General features: G+C 42.6%; 2 protein-coding genes across 11 annotated transcripts in view; both read left to right on the forward strand.

Annotated features, from left to right (window-relative positions):
* Window positions 1-310: 310 nt before the first annotated feature.
* On the forward strand, window positions 311-14,602 carry rad23ab (RAD23 homolog A, nucleotide excision repair protein b). Of its 3 annotated transcripts, XM_035647308.2 has the most exons (10): window positions 311-578; window positions 2,167-2,248; window positions 2,488-2,567; window positions 3,757-4,265; window positions 5,534-5,580; window positions 7,369-7,496; window positions 7,577-7,694; window positions 10,349-10,533; window positions 12,422-12,568; window positions 12,849-14,602. In XM_035647308.2, exons 1-10 carry the CDS (start codon window positions 510-512, stop codon window positions 12,960-12,962), a joined length of 1,479 nt encoding a protein of 492 aa, XP_035503201.2. In that variant the 5' UTR covers window positions 311-509; the 3' UTR covers window positions 12,963-14,602. The 3 variants fall into 3 exon arrangements, with proteins under 3 accessions (XP_035503201.2, XP_035503203.2, XP_035503202.2); XM_035647310.2 differs by lacking the exon at window positions 2,167-2,248; XM_035647309.2 differs by lacking the exons at window positions 2,167-2,248; window positions 2,488-2,567.
* Window positions 14,603-15,523: 921 nt separating this feature from the next.
* Window positions 15,524-18,075, forward strand: part of eps15l1a (epidermal growth factor receptor pathway substrate 15-like 1a) — a 40,715-nt gene continuing 38,163 nt past the window's right edge. For 4 of the 8 annotated variants that reach the window (XR_004795632.2, XM_035647542.2, XM_047336750.1 and 1 more), the window contains exons 1-3: window positions 15,524-15,779; window positions 17,062-17,103; window positions 17,261-17,350. Coding sequence is in view for 7 of the 8 variants with exons in the window: in XM_035647542.2 (XP_035503435.1) it covers window positions 15,753-15,779; window positions 17,062-17,103; window positions 17,261-17,350 (159 nt within the window). In the remaining variant the exon portion in view is untranslated. The remainder of the gene's footprint in view (window positions 15,780-17,061; window positions 17,104-17,260; window positions 17,351-18,075) is intronic. The other 4 variants (XM_035647541.2, XM_035647543.2, XM_035647544.2 and 1 more) reach the window with 2 other exon arrangements.

Here is an 18,075-nt window from a genome sequence, read left to right on the forward strand (position 1 = left end):
AGGGTTTAACCACAATATCTGCTCACATGCACCGTCCACACAGAGGGAAAGACTCGTTGATCAGTTTGTATTAAAGTGCACAGCTCCTGATTCTTCTGTTCCTTTATTGTTTTGAAATTGAATGTATTATAATGCAGTTGTTAATTTTTTTCTTTTGTAAAATCAATGTATTGTCTGGAGCATAACATCATCTGGGCTGAGAAAATGCTCCGATGAAGAGCGTAAGAATGTCTGATGGCACCGTTTTATTGGCGAATGTATCTGCGCTCGTTTCCGACAGCACTTGAACGCGGCAGCGTGTCCCGCTCGGCTCCGGCAGTAGATGGCGTCCGTGGCCGGCGGCGCACTCCCTCCGCCGCACGGAGACAGCTGAGTCACAGTCACACTTACATTTAGACCCAGGTTCATAGATATAGAGAGGGAAAAGAGCGGCTTCTGTCGAGAACTCACCCTGACCACAGTGGATTCTGGCCCCCGCCGCCCCCCCTGCCCCGACACCGAGCCGCAACATGCTGACGATAACTCTGAAGACCCTCCAGCAGCAGACGTTCAAGATAGACGTCGACCCACAAGTGACGGTGAGTGGAAGTCAACGGGGCCGAAGTCAACACGCTCCGGCCGGGGGAGAGCCGCCGGAGCAGGCGGTGGCATTAGCTCGACGTGCAGACATGGCGGCGGTTCCGGCTGTGGGCGAGGAGGAGGCGGTTTGCTTGTGTGAATAAGTAACGTCAAGACCGACATGAGCGACTTTCAGTCACTGAAGTTGGTCGTTTAGCAGAATCTTACAGAAACAGTTCAGGTTAGGTAATGAAGGGAGCGCGTGTCAGACCGGAAGTGAGCGAGTTTTCCTTCAATGTAAAGGCGTCACGTCTTTAAGGGAATTCCAAGTATTTCACACAAGTACCCCCGTAACTTCATGTTTGTTATGAGCTAAAGAATCATAATTAATACAGTGACCGCATCTCAGCGGCTGCAATGACTTTATTACTGCGAGCGACATGATGAGGGTTTATATTGAAAACGAGGACCGGAAATGTTGGTGCTGTGGTTCAGCTTGATGTTTGGCTTGTGTCAGTGTCTCACCATGAATGACTGTGCAATATTTTAAACCTCCTGGTTCCTAATGTCATACCGGGAGGGTTGATGAGTGATGCTGGCAGATAAAAGAAGCTAAACTTTTAGATTTTGCCTATCGTACAGTTAGTAATTCAGAATAATTGATATATATATATAACAAATACTATTTCCTGTGAAGTGTTATCACGTGACTCATAATTTCAATACAGCCATTGGCACTGCACTACATGATAAGTAGAATAAAACTACTGTAGTTTGTCTGTTTGCACTTGCACAGTTGATGCTAAACTTCATCGTACTGGTCCTTACTCTCTACAGTAACTATAAAGTTTAGTGTCATCTGATGTCACCTCATGTAAAACATGTGCATACAGTTATTTTTCCTCACTCAAAATGTGTGTGTGTCTATATATATATATATATCCACCCACATTTGATAGGGTGTAATTGAATTCTTGGATGACTCTCTCCGTTCTTCTTCTTTGATTTTGCTTTTGTTGTTGATTTCACTACTTGCCCAAACAGCAAACTGTCTGCAAACACAGAGATTCACCTCCAAATACTAACAAGAAAATACACAAATTGATCAAGACAGATAGTCTAATGAGTCTGAGAACTACTAAGAAATGAATACACACAAAAAAAACTATTTTTTACTTAGGAGTTCGCAGAACAATAGACAAAAACAGAACGTCCGAGGTTAGGAACAGTGCATAATGCATCATATTAACATAGAAAACTTATATTATTGTAGATGACAAGTAAAGCATTTTCAGGCAGTGCTATTAAGCAGTCGTAAAATATTTTCTGTTTGCAGAAAGCTATATCCAGCTTCTTATGACACTGTATGATTGCCAGTCTAAACAAGAACCCTGCTGTGCAAACTGCCAGATTTGACTAAATATAGGTTCTGGAGAACATCAACATTTTGAACAGTATCATTTCCACATAACATACAATGTTACAAATTCTCTGAGCAACCACACCAGGCCTGTGTAATGTTCAGTGGCACCACGTATCACCTGGACCGGTTTCACTTTCAGTGTGTATCTCAGTTACATCAATGTTTCCTCTGCTGACGTTCGTCAGGTGAAAATGCTGAAGGAGAAAGTCGAGGAGAACAGAGGGAAAGATGCATTCCCTGCTGCGGGACAAAAACTCATCTATGCAGGTGGATAGTTTATTATTATTATTATTATTATTATTGTTGTTACTTCAGGGTTTGAGTTTTTTTACACTTTTTTACATCACTTCAAAAGTTACATCTGCAATAAGGTCCACACACAAAAAGTGCTTAACTAGTCACAGTGCTGAAAGTTGCTCCTCGTGATAATAACAGTGTAACTGTGACATGTACGATGTTCCTTATTCAAACCTGTGTCATAAATTATTGCTGCTTGAATGTCACAGGCAAAATCCTAAATGATGACACCCCACTGAAAGAGTACAACATCGACGAGAAAAACTTTGTGGTGGTCATGGTAACCAAGGTCAGTGTTTCTTCATGTCAAACTCAACTGCAGAGTTTTGTTATGTACTTTATATATTATTTACATTAATACGCATTATTTCCTGTCCCTTTTCTGTTAATGGTTGCTGTTCAGCTACTGACAAGGGTAACCCAGGAATACTGGTGCTATGTTTCCATCTTTTGGACGAAGTTTCCACAACACATATGGAATATTTTATATTAAATTCAATTGCCAAAAACAAGAGCAGATGTTGGTCTTACTTGTTTTTTCATACTCTTTATTTAGCTAAAATGCAATGATTCATGGTACTTATTTCTTGGTGTAAAAAGGAAATGAAAAATGTATGTATTTAATAATAATAAAAATAATTGTATTTATTTAGCACCTTTCAGAAGCAGCTTCACAAAGTGCTTTCACAAAAAAATTACTAATTACAGACAATTAAAATCAACATGCCAACGACAATACGGTTTTCAGGGCACATATCTGTATAAAAACAGATATAAAAGGACAACATCACATAAAAGCAAGTCTGTAAAAATAGGCTTTTAAAAGTCGAGCCGGCTCGTAGGGGATCAGCATAGCTTGGAGCAAGACCAAGCTGAACTTTAAAGGTGATTAGTAAAATCTTAAAATCAATTCTAAAGCGAACTGGGAGCCAATGAAATGAAGCTAGAACTGGGGTTATGTGATGCCGTAGAGTTCTCCCACCCCATCCAATTCCCAGAAAGCAGGGGCTGGCTCGCCATTGCATTGCACAAACCGCTAGTACGGCACGTTGGCACGATGACCAACTATGTTTTGTGTCGTGAGCAGGAAACTGACCGGTTGTTGACCATCAAACCTTACAGCAGTGCATTCATGGTGCTCCGTGACTACAGCAAGGTGCTTCTGGGCCGAGGGGTATTACTCAGTGTGTTAGTGGTACTGTCAACAACATCAACCAGTGAAACAACTCTCTTGTACTGGTGTAATTAGTTATGTGGAAATGTACAGTACTCTTAATTTACCGTGTGAAACATCATAGTACAAGTATGAGGAGGGAGTTATTGAAATTGCTTTTATTTAGTTATTATATGACCGATATGGACATTTAACCGATTATAAACAGTCTGGTGTAGTTGAGTGAAATGAACAATGCAGTGTTGCTGCCTGTTTTACCATGATGTCCAAACTACTAATGATCATTTCTCTAATCTCTTTTCAGCCTAAACCAGTCCCTCTTCCACAAGAAACCCCCCAGCCAACCCCCCAGTCAGCTGCAGCCTCAGCAACAGCCTCAGCAACAGCCTCAGCAACAGCCTCAGCACCAGCCTCAGCAACAGCCTCCGGGCCTGCACAGGCGTCCTGCGTGCCGACACACACAGTGTCTTCAACTACGCCTGCCCCACAGTCAGCGCATCCCTCTGAATCCCCGTCCTCAGCCCCAGTCCCAGACGACACAGCGCCAGCTTCTGCTGAAGCGTCAGTAGCTCTGGACTCTGCTGCAGCCCCAGACTCAGCTCCAGCTCTGGGTCCGGCTGCCACTCCAGCCTCTGCCCCAGCTCTGGGTCCGGCTGCCACTCCAGCCTCTGCCCCAGCTCCAGCCTCTGAAACTGTTCAGACACCCTCAACCACTGCAGACCCCCCCACCGCTACGCAGTCGGAAGACAATCCAAGGGAAAACCCTGAGAATCAACCGTCTGTCACGACACCAGTGCGCTCCTCTGCTTCCAGGTTTGAGGAAATGTTTATGTTCTCAAAATGAGTAAGAAATTAGTTAAGTATGCAGTCGTAGCTAGATAAAATGACAGCCATTACCTTATGAGAGAGTGGCGCAGTTTTTCTCCAGGTACGACCGGGTTTCTCCCTTAGTCGAAAGAAAGGCAGGTTGATTGTAGTTAGTTTCTACATGTGTAAGTATGAATGGTGGTTTGTGTCTGTATGTTGACCCTGTGATGGACTGGTGACCTGTCCAGTGTGTACCACACCTCTGGCCCAATTCAATGTATTTATTTGTATAGCGCCAAACCAAAACATACATCATCTCAAGGCTCCTTACATAGTAAGGTCAATATTACAGAAAAACACAAAAGTTCCCACAGTGAGCAGCACAATGTCGCTGGGGATTGGCTCCAGCCCCATGCGACCTTCAAATGATAAACTAATGAAATCATGTAAGACTTTTGCAACAGTCCTGTTCATTCATGGCAGGAAATATGAGTAACTTTACAGTGCATATCGTAGTTGGTCATGACCGTAGCATGGAGGATGATGGGGATCAGTCTTCCACTGTGGTCCAGACTGTAATGTGTCAACAGGCTTTTGAAGAATCTCACTTGGTACAGACCATAGACTGAATATAAAGATGGACAACATGAGTGAAGCCAAATCATCATTATCGCCCCCTAGTGGCTGGCTGCAGTATAGTACATAAACCCCGCCTCCTCCATGTTTGTGGGCGGGGCATGGACCAAACTTTAAAAAAGTTTTTTTTCCAAAGATGGTTTCTGTCATTTTAAGTAGTTCTTATCACACTGACGTACGTTTAAGTGTTCATGTTTCTGATAAGTTTGGTTTTCATTAGTAATGTGATGTGTGAGGTGACTCGCCATTGGCCGAGCGAGTGTTTCGGCAGGACCTCGATATCGTGGCTCCACTCCCGGATCACTACTGCGCAGACTCTGGCTCCAAATTAGCCAAAACATATCTGAGATATTTCAGCTTCATTTTGGTACAATGGGAGAGGTGGAGATGCTACAGTCATTCAGCCTTACCTCACTTCATGAATGCTCACGTTTCCTCTTTCTTCGTTATCAGGTCAAAACTTCATTTTGGTTAATGAGCGAAAATCTCAAAAACATATGACTGACATCTGCAGTTTGTGTTTAGCACTAATTAACAAATGTTAGCATTCTGACATTTGCATCAACACAGCTTGGTTGTGATAGTTTGTGCTCTGGAATATGTATTCACTGTTTTTTTTCTATGTTTATTTGTGGCAGCCTTGTCGATGAACTGGGACTCCTTGAAGAAGCAGCATCAATACTGGGTAATACATCTGTCACTTTTATTCTCTTTGTTATACATGAAAAAATTTAACTGGTTAGAGTTAGTTGCCTGGTTGATAGAGTTTGCATCACAAACTACTCCTGTAATTCTCTGAGTGAGGCCAGAGGAAAACCATGCCAGTGTTTAAATAAGAATGTGATCAGTCTGTCCAGTTTTCATCTGTACAGACTGATCATGTTCTTATTTAGGAGAGGAGAGAAACATAAATGATAACAGAACAGTAGAGACTCGCACTGAGCTGAAATGAAATGAACTGTGGTAGGGGAAACACTGCATCAAGACACATTTCACACACACTGCTGGAGCCAGCACGGCTTTCTGCGAGGGTCGGTGCTTCAGTGCACTTGTAGGATGTGTGGTCCAGCCATGTCTAGAGACCCAGCTCCTCTAGTTTCACTGCAATGCACATAAATGAGCCGTCACCAGTTGACTGGTGTTCAGTCTGAAACTTGTCAGCATCTTCTATCACCGCTAAAGTGTACGTCAGTATAATATCAGGTAAGCAGCTGGGGATCACAGGGGTTTTAAAGTAATCATGTTAACCAAAAGTTCACCTTTTACAGCAGAAATGTGCTGTTCTTGAACACAACATGATGAATTTTTTCGTCAAATCAGCTTACAGTATTCAGGTCAGGTGACACAACATTCTGTGACTCTGTTCAGCAGGAGGTGTGTTGTCTGGGAGGGAATCTCAACTCTTTTGAGGAAGCTTCTCTACGTCGTAAAGCATCAAAGCTTTGAGGAAAGAAAGAACAGAGACGTGTAGTGTGCCGCAGAATTGACGGCAGCCAGTCAACAATGCATATACTGTATGCCTAACAATGACTTTGGAAGTTGTGTTGGATGTTCTGATCATTCTTGAACATTGTACAGTATCATGTAATCATTTGAATGGGCTCAATTGTAATTTATCAGAAAGAAATCAGAAATGCAACAGGATTTGGGGGATTTGTTTGTGAGCTTGAGTAAGAGTGTATTCATGCTTTCACTGAAGGTTTTAATAAAAAACAGATTTTCCAGTAAGGCCTCATGCAGCTGTTGTTGCCATGGGTACTTATATTTCAAACTATGGCATAAAAGATGGGGCTAATCTGGATATTAATAGACAAGATTCTATTAATAATAAATGAGAACAAATCTATCAATTAATGGGATAGGGAAAAACATGAAAGCTCCACCTCATGAGTGCAAAGAACACTGAACCTTATGATTAAAAAGACAGGAGTGATTAAAATGACAGGATTGAAACAAGTAGCTCTTTAGGGTGAAGTGCTTCAGTGTTTGAGTGACTGATATGCACATGTGCAAAATGTTCCCACTCTGTTGATCTTCTCTTTCCACCATGATATATCTCCACCGCTTCTTCATGTCCCTTTAACCTTGCGGGTTATGTGATTGTGCCAAATGTTTGAACAGTTCAAACCCCTCCCCACCGCCACGGTGGTTCAGTGACGTCATCAGTCACGTGGCAGAGTCAGTTTGAGCCAAGCTTCGGGGTCTTTCTTCAAAAGGTCAATCACGGGAGTCATCTTTAAAAATGGATACTTCAATGATCAACCTGTTAACGTAACGTAGTAAATAAAGCATGTTTTTCAGCATCCAGCGGTTGGATTCAGATGTTCCAGGAATTCCTAGCAGCTTATGCAGCATGAACCAGAATGCGTTTTACATACCAACTTATAGCAGTTGTGTTAGCCAGTCTAAGCCTTGTCACTTCATGCAGCTTCCCTTGACCTTGTCTGTTCTTCCTCTGCTGCTCTTTCCACAGTGACAGGTCCTGCCTATGAGAATCTGGTGTCAGAGATAATGTCTATGGGTTATGAGCGGGAGCAGGTGGTGTCTGCACTCAGAGCCAGTTACAACAACCCAGACCGAGCAGTGGAGTACCTACTCATGGTGAGCCTTTCACCGCCTTAGCTCCCTTCCCCACCTCACCCTGTGTTCTCGTTTGTGTAGTAAATGTTAATGTACTTTAGGGTATTCCAGCAGAGGCTAGTGAACTGCCACCTCAGGAGCCAGTAAGGCAAAGTGCTCCGTTGAACTCCCCGGACCCTGCTACAGAGCCACCACAGCAGCCCCCAGCAGCCTCCAACAGTAAGAGCATGTTTGTTACTGAAGTGTGTGTGTGTGTGTGTGTGTGTGTGTGTGTGTGTGTGTGTGTGTGTGTGTGTGTGTGTGTGTGTGTGTGTGTGTGTGTGTGTGTGTGTGTGTGTGTGTGTGTGTGTGTGTGTGTGTGTGTGTGTGTGTGTGTGTGTGTGTGTGTGGTTAAAAACCAATGTTGTCTCTGTCAGAAGAACATCTTACCGTTCTCCAAGAAAACATCTAGCATTTGTAAAGCTACTGGCCTGGGGGTTAATTCTTCTCTGGGTGAAGGAAAGATTCCATCAGAGAAGTTGAGATACAATCGTAAAAGCACAGGTAATTTAAAACCTGGACCTCCTTTTTAGATGTGCTTTAACTGGAATAACTACTTGCGTTTTTCCCTTGCTGTTCACATATGACATACGCAGCAGTCAGACGCGTTCACACCAACACAAAAGTTTCCGGAACCTCTTGTGGTGTCTGGGTAGATCAACAGGTGCTTGGACATAACGATGATTCATAAACACGTCCACTCGCTCACTGTGAATTTTCCAGAGATTTTCTTGATGTATTTTCACAGGGGTTCAGTCTGAAATTTTCCAGAAATGCTAATAGGGAAACTGGAACGAAAAGTTCAAGAAAATGTCTGGAGCTTCTTTATTACATTCATTGAGCAGATGCTTTTGTCCAAAGCGATTTACAGCCAGTGCATTCAACCATGAAGATATTACCCAAGAACCATTTATTTATAAGTGCAAGAATCATAAACATTTATCAAATAGGCAGAACAGCTTCAAGTGCTCATTTGAGTTTTCTTTCTTTTTTTAAATTTCTTTTTAAATAAATTCAGGGAGTAAAGGTGCAGTCTGAACAGGCGAGTTTTCAGTCTGAACAGGTGAGGTTTCTGTCTGCGGCGGAAGCATTGAAGGGTTTCTGTTGTCCTGATGTCAATATGGAGCTCGTTCCACCATTGAGGAACCAGGACAGAAAACTGACGGGATTTAGATTAGCATTGGCTCCACCCCTAGTAGTGAGGGAGTAGAAAATTGTTTGGCAGTAGCAGAGCAGAGTGGATGGGCTGGGGTTTAAGGTTTGACTATGTGCTGGATGTAGGAAGGGCCTGAGATATTCGCAGCATGGTAGACGAGTACCAGTGCCTTGAATCGGATTTGAGCCACCACCGGAAGCCAGTGCAGGAGCGGTGTAGTGCTGCATTCTGGATGAGCTGCAGAGGTCGGATGGCTCCTGTCAGCAGACCAGCTAGGATGGAGTTGCAGTAGTCCAGGCGTGAGATGACAAGAGCCTGCACCAATACATGCGTCGCCTTCTCGGTGAGGAAAGGACGTATCCTCCTGATGTTGTGGAGGATGAATCTGCAGGAGCGGATCGTCACTGCAATGTTGGCAGTGAAGGACAGCTGGTCATCCAGTGTCACAACCAGGTTCCTTGCAGTTTGAGCAGAGAGTTCTCAATGGTGATGGAGAGGTCGTTGGTGGGAGACACCTTCACTGGGAGGAGAAGCATCTCAGTCTTGTCCAGATTGAGCTTCAGGTGGTGCGTCGACATCGATTGAGAAAGCCAGACATGCAGAGATCCGTGCTGCCACCTAAGTTTCAGATTGTGGAATGGACCACATGAGTTGGGTGTCATCTGCGTTGCTATGGTAGGAAAAGTCATGTGAGTGAATGACAGAGCCTAAAGACCTGGTGTACCTAAAGACCCCAGTGCCCTGCCTTGAATCCAGACTGGTGGGAGTCAAGAAGGTTGTTCTGGTGCAGATATGCAGAAAATTGAGTGAAGACAGCCAATCAAGTGTTTTAGAAAGAAATGGTAGAAGAGAAACCGTTCTGTAATATCTCATGTAAGATGGGTTGAGTGTGGGTTTCTTCAAAAGAGGATCATTCTTGCTGCTTTGAGAGTGTTGTGAAAGTAACCAGTTGTCAGAAAGGTATTGATGAGGTGGGTGAAGAAAAGGAGGGGGGTTAGGAGCAATAGACTGAAGAAGGTAGACGGGGTCAAAGTGGCAGGTGGTGGGGCTTTGAGAAGTGACTAGGGATAGTACCTCACTTGGGGGAGTGGTGAAAAAGAGAATAGAGAAGGAGATGAGGAGGAGGGTATAGGACAGGAAGTTTCAGTTCATTTGCAGACAATTGTGTTCTCACATACAGCCCCTCTGGAAAAGTTCAGAAAGATGTCTGGATTTCAGAGCCTGTCTGAAAGCAGCTTAAGTAGAATTTCAAAGTACTACTGAGCAAATACAATTCAAAGTTGCTACCATGACAGTGGGGGTTAGATGGTTGCACAGTGGAATACAGTTTTTGACCCTGACATTATGTTACTGGTAACTTTTCATCAGGAAAATAAGTAAGCGTGGCACAAAGCATAAACTAGCAACTTACATGAACTATTTTGATAGGTTTAAAAAAAATCTGGGGGAAAGAGGCTGCTAAAAGAATGATTCCTGTGACCCCTGGGGACTGTAAGCTCTTCCCATTGGCCCTCTGACCTGGGGTCCCCACAAGGGAGGTCTGCATAAATTTGAATTAGTATCGTGATTTGTCAGGCAATTAACTCACTGAACTATCCAGAAACAGGCATTTCCCATGTGGTTATTTTGTCTTTAAACTCTCCCACAAAATGTTTTCTGTTACACTGAACAACAACAGCAGGGCCAGTGTCTAGCAGTCAGCCTCCCGCTGCTGGTGGAGGCTCTGTCCCCTCAGCCAATCCTCTGGAGTTCCTAAGGAACCAGCCACAGTTCCAGCAGATGAGACAGATAATCCAGCAGAACCCGGCCCTCCTACCAGCCCTGCTGCAGCAGCTTGGCAGAGACAACCCGCAGCTGCTGCAGGTACCAAACCAGCACACTCACCCCTCACCATGACTTTCTGCCAGTCTGTTTCTACCAGAGCAGTGAGAGACTGTTCGCTCATGATGCTCATCATGTCAGCCTCGACATCGAAAGATTGAAAGGGCAATTTCCTCTTTTGCAATTTTCTAATAAACAACTGCACTTAGTAGAGTGAGAAAAACATGTTTAATATAACCTGTGTGCGTAATATCAAATCAAAATATACTTTTACCACAGGATTTGAAAATCTGTTTTCAATCTGTAATGAAAAACATACTTTATTCTGAAAGTTTAAATAGAAATTATTCCTCAAACGGTTCTTTTTGATACTCGATCAGAAAGTATTTCAATTTAAATGGCCACTTTGTAGAAATACATGTTCTTTTGGTAGAAATTAAATAGAACATTCATAATTATGTTTTCATTATTATATAGTTAGTATATAAGTAAGAATTGTTGTTTTTGTAACCTTAGAATGAGCCAATGAATCTACATGATTCTGCCATGTTGCACCTCCATGTTTCTACAGTAGCCCAGAGCAGACAAACAAAAAACCTGCTCAAGAGAGAACCTTTCACTTTTTTATTTTACCTGGAGGCCACTGTAGGTTCTCCTACAGCAGGGGTGGACAACCATTCCAGCATAAAGACCCCCCAAAAAACCCCACACCATTGCAAAGAGCCACATAGGATTGTGAGAGACTATGGTGGGTGAACATCAGACCCTGTAGGGGGGTCAGGGGGGATTTCAAAGTTAAATCCATCAATCTGGTGAACTTTGACAGCAATTTATGTATTATAAATTATTATTTATATTATTAAGACCATAATTCTTTCTGTTAATCATTTTCATTTCATTGCCACTATCAAACATATTTTTTGTGTTCTTCAAAGAAATGAAGTACATTTTCAGACATATATATTTATATAAGGGCAGCCTGCCCTCCCCTGCTGGAGACATCTTCTTACTAATCCTGCTAATTATTCACGAAATCTCTCTGTCTGTCTGTCTGTCAGTCATATCTTGAGAACAGTTCATCTTATCAGCTTGACACTTGTCTTGTGTGTTGTTTAAGGCTGAAGAAAGTGCAGTGTTGACTTTGCACATACGTTACGTTCAGTATTGATACATTAGCTGATAAGTGCTCTGGGACTCGTCAAAGTAAGATACGTTGTCATTACAACAATGGTGCAGGTTCAGGTTTCTGAAACTAACTTTGATCAAACAGGTGAACAGCTGTTTGTGCAGCAGCAGCAGCACTGGCGTCAGAGCTCTGAGGACTGAGTCCTGTAGGTCTTCAGGCAACAGCCGGTCTTTAGTCTCCACGGCTCAATTGCTACCGGTCACTTTGTGCAGTTTCAAAAAAAAAATCTCCAACATGTTGAGAACGGCCACTACATTAGTAACGTTAATAATATTGATAAGAAAATGTTAAGTAAATGTTATTTATTTAAAATGTCAGTGTATTTTCGGACAGTTATTTGGCGGCCCCCCTACAGTACCTCTGGGGACCACTAGGTGTCGCAGACCCCCCCTTGAAGATCCCGGTTCTACATGATGTTTTTGATTCAAATACTTAACAACTTAAAAGAAATGTATGTATTGAAATATGTATATATATATATATATATATATATATATATATATATATATATATATATATATATATATATATACACACACAATGTTGATATTGTGAATTATGTAGATGTACTGCAAAATTTGGGCAAAATACATCTTCCAGTCATGGTGGTCCCTTTACATGTCTGCTCCATGTGTACTCTTTGAATGGCCGATTGATCTGTCATGCAATCAGCTGTTCAGTATGAGTTTCATTTGTATGTTAGCCATGTGGCAGTACCCTGACTGACTGAAACGTCTCTTACAGCAAATCACGCAGCACCAGGAGCGTTTTGTACAGATGCTGAATGAGCCACGAGGTGGAGACACAGGAGGTGAGGGCGCTGAGGCCCAGGGGTCCCCACAAACTAACTACATCCAGGTCACTCCACAGGAGAAGGAGGCCATTGAGAGGGTCAGTTCACCACTCACACCGTCTGGTTGTAGAGATAATTGTACAACTAAAACTCTAGGAAAAATGTGCTTATGATAACAGAATTATTTTAACAGAAAATTAAGGATAGCTTTTTTTATGGTTATGTGTTTACATGTATGCATTATTGTGTGTGGCTTAGTTATAGGGCTCAGGTTATATTTATGTTTAGGATAAGGGTTGAGGTCAGGAATTAATTTGTGATGTTTAAGGCTGGGTTAAGGGGCATGTGTTCTCACAGCGTGTGTGTGTGTTGTTCCAGTTAAAAGCGCTGGGCTTCCCTGAAGGCTTAGTCATCCAGGCGTACTTTGCCTGTGAGAAGAACGAGAATCTGGCCGCTAACTTCCTGCTACAGCAGACGTGGGACGACGAATAAGCAGACATTCCCCGGCATCACCATTAGACAGGGGCCGCGGAGTGGAGGACACAGCGGCGTGAACAGGGACATGGGCGGGAAGACCACATTTCTTTTCATGCCATTGCGACAGTGGTCTGATGATGATGGTGATGGTCGACGACATGCTTTCAAAGTTAGCTGTGCTGCCTGTTCTCCATTCTGCTGTGATGATCACTGCTGCTTCATTGTTACTGCTGCGTCACGTCCACAGTGTGCATCACCTTCTCAGGGTTTCCACTGCAGTCAGCTCACACAACATGTGTACAGGAAACTGATACACAGTAGACACACTACACACACAGTATTTATTGCAAAAATATACATGACAAGAACAAATGTGTTGAGAAACCTTCCATGTTGGATTTACCCTGAAGATGTGATGCAAACTGTCGGCTTCACTGTTTGAGTGCTTACACTGCTTTATATTAAAGTTCAGTTCTAGTCATTTCATTTTTCTTCTGATTCTTTTTTCCTTTTGAAAAACAAAAATCACAATCATTAAACATTAAACATCTGAGGCCAAACAAGTCAAAATTGCACAGATGTTTTCTGCAGATGTGCGCCCGCGGTTCCATCTGATGAAAAATTGTTTCTACCAGAAAAAGGAAAAAAGAGATGAATGTTAAAAATGACTGATTGTATTCAAAATTTTAACTAATAATCATTTGAATGAATGTATCCCAAAATTATTTTTATTTTAATCTCTGTGTAGGGCTGAAATTGGTTTCCAAAAATAAGTACAAAATTCAAAGTTTGGTCAGATGTGAGTGGTTGACAATATTTAGAGATGATGTGAGTTTTGTGGGAGGAGTGGGAACTCTCAGATTGTGTTTGTCTGTTCTGCTCTTTAACTGTTGAGGATTTGTTGGTTCTGTTATTTTTTATTTTGTTTTAAATCTGAAGGCTGTTAATGAAGTGCCCCGCTGCAAACTAAATATTTCATTTTTTAATTAATGTCATGTTTTTCCTAAAGTATTTCTGAAGTTGAAATGAACTTTCAGCTGATCTGTTGCATTTGTCTCACAACACATCTTCTATGCATCTTGAAGCTCCTTTACGCCTTACTGGTAGTTAAAGACTTGAACAGGTTTGATTTGACTCATGTTGCTGTAGTTTGCCATTCAGTGTTTCAGATATCTCACAGAGGAGTGCCGTTGGGTCAGTGGCCATTATTAAGCTTTTAATCATTGATGATTAATCTTCAAATGTGAACTAAAGGGAATCTGAATAACTGCTAGAAGCCAAAAGAAACAATCAAAAAGATATCTATATTTTCAGCATGTGCTTTGCTGTTTCTCCTGATACTTTTATTTATTTAGGTTGAACTGGAAATGACTGGAGGTTTTGTATCATATTGTAAGCGGTGTATAAACTCTGGGGGGAGGGGAAGGGTCACTAAACTGTGACAGGAACGTTGCTCGAGCTTGTTTGGAGTTGTTTGTTGCATGAGGTGATGTTGCTCTGATCCAAGTTCATCTGTTGTTTTCTTTTCTTTTTGGGGTTATAAAAACAAAAAAAATGTGCGTACAACCTTAAATACTCCAGTTGAGGTTTTGCTGGATAATTGTGAAGAAAAAAACTTTGTTTCACCATTGTGTAAAATAAATGGCTTTTACAAAGCGGTGATGTTTTTTTCATGAATGAATCATAAGAGTCACTGTTTAATTACTGTTTAATTAATTACATTTTTTTTTTAGTTTTAGTTTTAGTTTTGTAGATAGTGAAGGAGCATTATATTTCTGCTGTATTTGACTTATTTTTTCCTTGACATTTTGACTTTATTGTTAAGATGCAATTAATATTTTTTTCTTATCAAGTTAATGCGAGCTGTAAAATTATTACTTACTATAAATCCAAATCAAGCCTACTCTAAAGCAAAACAAATTGTTTGAACAATTCATTTTGATTTTCATAAAATCATCAGATCATAAGATCATCAGATAACCAGAACATCAGTTCATCAGATCATCACATCATCAGAACATAAGATCATCTGATCATCTGATCATCAGTTCATCAGATCATCAGAACATAAGATCATCAGATCATCACAACATCTGATCATCAGAACATCAGATCATCAGAACACCAGATCATCAGAGCATAAGATCATCAGAACATAAGATCATCAGAACATCTGATCGTCAGAACATCAGATAACCAGAACATCAGATCATCAGATCATCTGATCGTCGGAACACCAGAACGTCAGAACATCAGATAACCAGAACATCAGAACATAAGATCATCAGCTCATCAGAACATAAGATCATCAGAACATCTGATCGTCGGAACACCAGAACGTCAGAACATCAGATCATCAGAACATCTGATCGTCGGAACACCAGAACGTCAGAACATCAGATAACCAGAACATCAGAACATAAGATCATCAGCTCATCACAACATAAGATCTTCAGAACATCAGATCATCAGAACATAAGATCATCAGAACATAAGATCATTTGATCATCAGATCATCAGAACATCTGATCGTCGGAACATAAGATCATCTGATCATCAGAACATAAGATCATTTGATCATCAGCTGATCAGATCATCTGATCATCAGAACATAAGATCATCAGATCATCAGAACATCTGATCATCAGAACACCAGATCATCAGAACATAAGATCATCAGAACATCTGATCGTCGGAACACCAGAACGTCAGAACGGTGTCGGGCGGAATGCGAGTCCTCACTGTGTCCGCGAGGGGGCGCGTCTCTGGGGAGCGGGAGGGAGCGTTCCCGCAGCAACAGGGAAGATGGCAGCTCTCACATCTCTCACTCAGGTAAAGGTGCAGCAGTGTGGAGACTCCACGCTTCCCCTCGACTAGCAGTCAACTGACAGCGCGGCACAGCGCGTCTCGTTCGCGACACCGTGTTTCGGATGTGACCGTGAAACCCCGCGGCGGCTCAGGGCGCCTCAGTCCGCGGCTCGTCGGAGGCTCGTCGGAGGCCCGGTGGTCCTGTTACCGTTAGATAGCGGCTCTGTTAGCCGCGGCTGGCGCTAGCTCGCTGTCTAGCTGTTCGTCTTCAACACGACATGCGTGTGTTTCTCTCGCCGTGTGTGGATTCAGATCTCCTGCGCAAAGCTCGGGGCGGGCTGGTCCGCGCGCGCGCGTGCACGTGTGTGTGTGCGCGCGAGGGACAAAGCATCGGAATCGCTGGTGAAGTAGCAAAGCGTTAGCCACAGTAGCTTAGCATGGACGCTAGTGGGGAGGGGATGGGGAGGGGATGGGGAGGGACGGCGGTGAGGCCGAGCAGCACCACACACACACACGGTCCACTGGTCGGCTCATGACACTGTAATGAGGGGGCTGCTGATGTCTCATAATCCATAGTGGGCAGCAGAAGTCCCAACCACAATCTTGTCTGTTGCCAAGTAGGTGTTCACATACAAGCAGTGAACGTGTCCAGGGGAGACCCCCAAAGAGAAGGATGTGTGAGTGTCAGAGGATGAGAAGACAGAGGACCACTAGTACAGGAGCGTGGCCCGACGATTCATACATGGGGAATCATACTTCAAAAGTTACAGGGCTGTATCTGAGTACTATAAATCAATACTACTGAGGTTGACCCATATAGATATTTTGGGCTGCGATGCTGACACCGATATTAGGGAGTAATACATTTCAGATGCAGATATATTGGCTGATCTTTCCTGCATTGTTAAGTCTGTAAAATCAAAGTCCTTACATCGGCAAACATGAGCCGATTAGGGCTGCAACTAACGAATCTTCTCTTGATTAATCGATTAGCTGCTCCATAAAATCAGAGTCAGCAATGAGTTTTTCTTTTGTCCACACACCAAACACATTCAGCTCACTGTCACAGTGACGCAAAACAATCAGAAAATCTTTACATTAAGAAGCTGAAATCAGGGAATTATGACTTTTGTTCCCCATAAAAACAACTTGAAACCATTAATCGATTATTAAAATAGTTGGGGATTAATTTGGTAATCGATTATTAATCGATAAACTGTTGCAGCTCCAATGCCCATACGTCTGAAATGCTCATATTCAATAAATGGACTCGAGTGTTGTTAATGTTGTTTCCTCTCTGCCACAGTTGTCCAGTGGGAACGCCGTATATGAGAACTTCTACAGACAGGTAAGCATGCCGAACCCTGTGACCCCCAAACCACGACTCTGATTTACTGCATGTGAAACGTGTCTGACGGACAGTTGACACGTGTGAATGAGAAGCAGAAAGATAGAGATGTGTGACAATGTGCTCAGACTTGCGACATGTCTCCGTTTGCTCAAAGGTGGATCCTGGCAACACAGGGAGAGTGGGACCAACAGAAGCCGCCCTGTTCCTGAAGAAGTCCGGACTCGCTGACATAACACTGGGAAAGGTGGGTCAGAGGTCACACTGCTGGTGAGGGGTGCGTTTGTTCTGTACCGCAGCTTGTGGCAGCACGTGGATGAAAACTGTCCAGAGAAATAAACTTTCCAATGCTGCTGGTAATCTGTACACTATTCATGCCTGGCAATGTGACCGAACGCCTTCTTGATATGTTTGCAAACCTTATATGCATAGGACAAATGATATTTGAGATTTGTTATCATAAGCAAGATGAAGCTGCATCCACGTCATTTTCTGAGAGGAAGATGAAATGACTTGTGTCATTTTGTGTTAGGTGTCGCCAGTGACAAACCCTCAAGAGACTCTGCAGAATGTTTCAGCTCATTGTTTGTTTCAAATGAACCAACTGTACAGCAGTGGTCTGCTCCGAGCTGGATAATGATAATGATTATGAGCTGTGTGAGGCTCATGTTGTAGTTACAGTTTATTTTGGTTTCTGAACTGGCAAAAAACTCCCAGAAAAAAACATTGCATCTTTAAACTCCATGTTCTGATTTGTGAAGTGTCTCTTCAACCAGACCCTGATGCACATCGTCTTTTGATACATTTTATTAGTAGACGACATCGTTAATAACAGCCACACCATTGAGTATTATTTTATTTACCTAATACGAATAATACATTGAAACCTTCAGTGTGTTTCAAGCAGTGTTTACCTTCAACTTCTATAATTTAGTTCCAGAGTTCCGTCCGTACAGAACAACTAAGTGACGT

This window comes from Scophthalmus maximus, chromosome 13 (genome assembly GCF_022379125.1).
Source record: "Scophthalmus maximus strain ysfricsl-2021 chromosome 13, ASM2237912v1, whole genome shotgun sequence".
NCBI lineage: Eukaryota > Metazoa > Chordata > Actinopteri > Pleuronectiformes > Scophthalmidae > Scophthalmus > Scophthalmus maximus.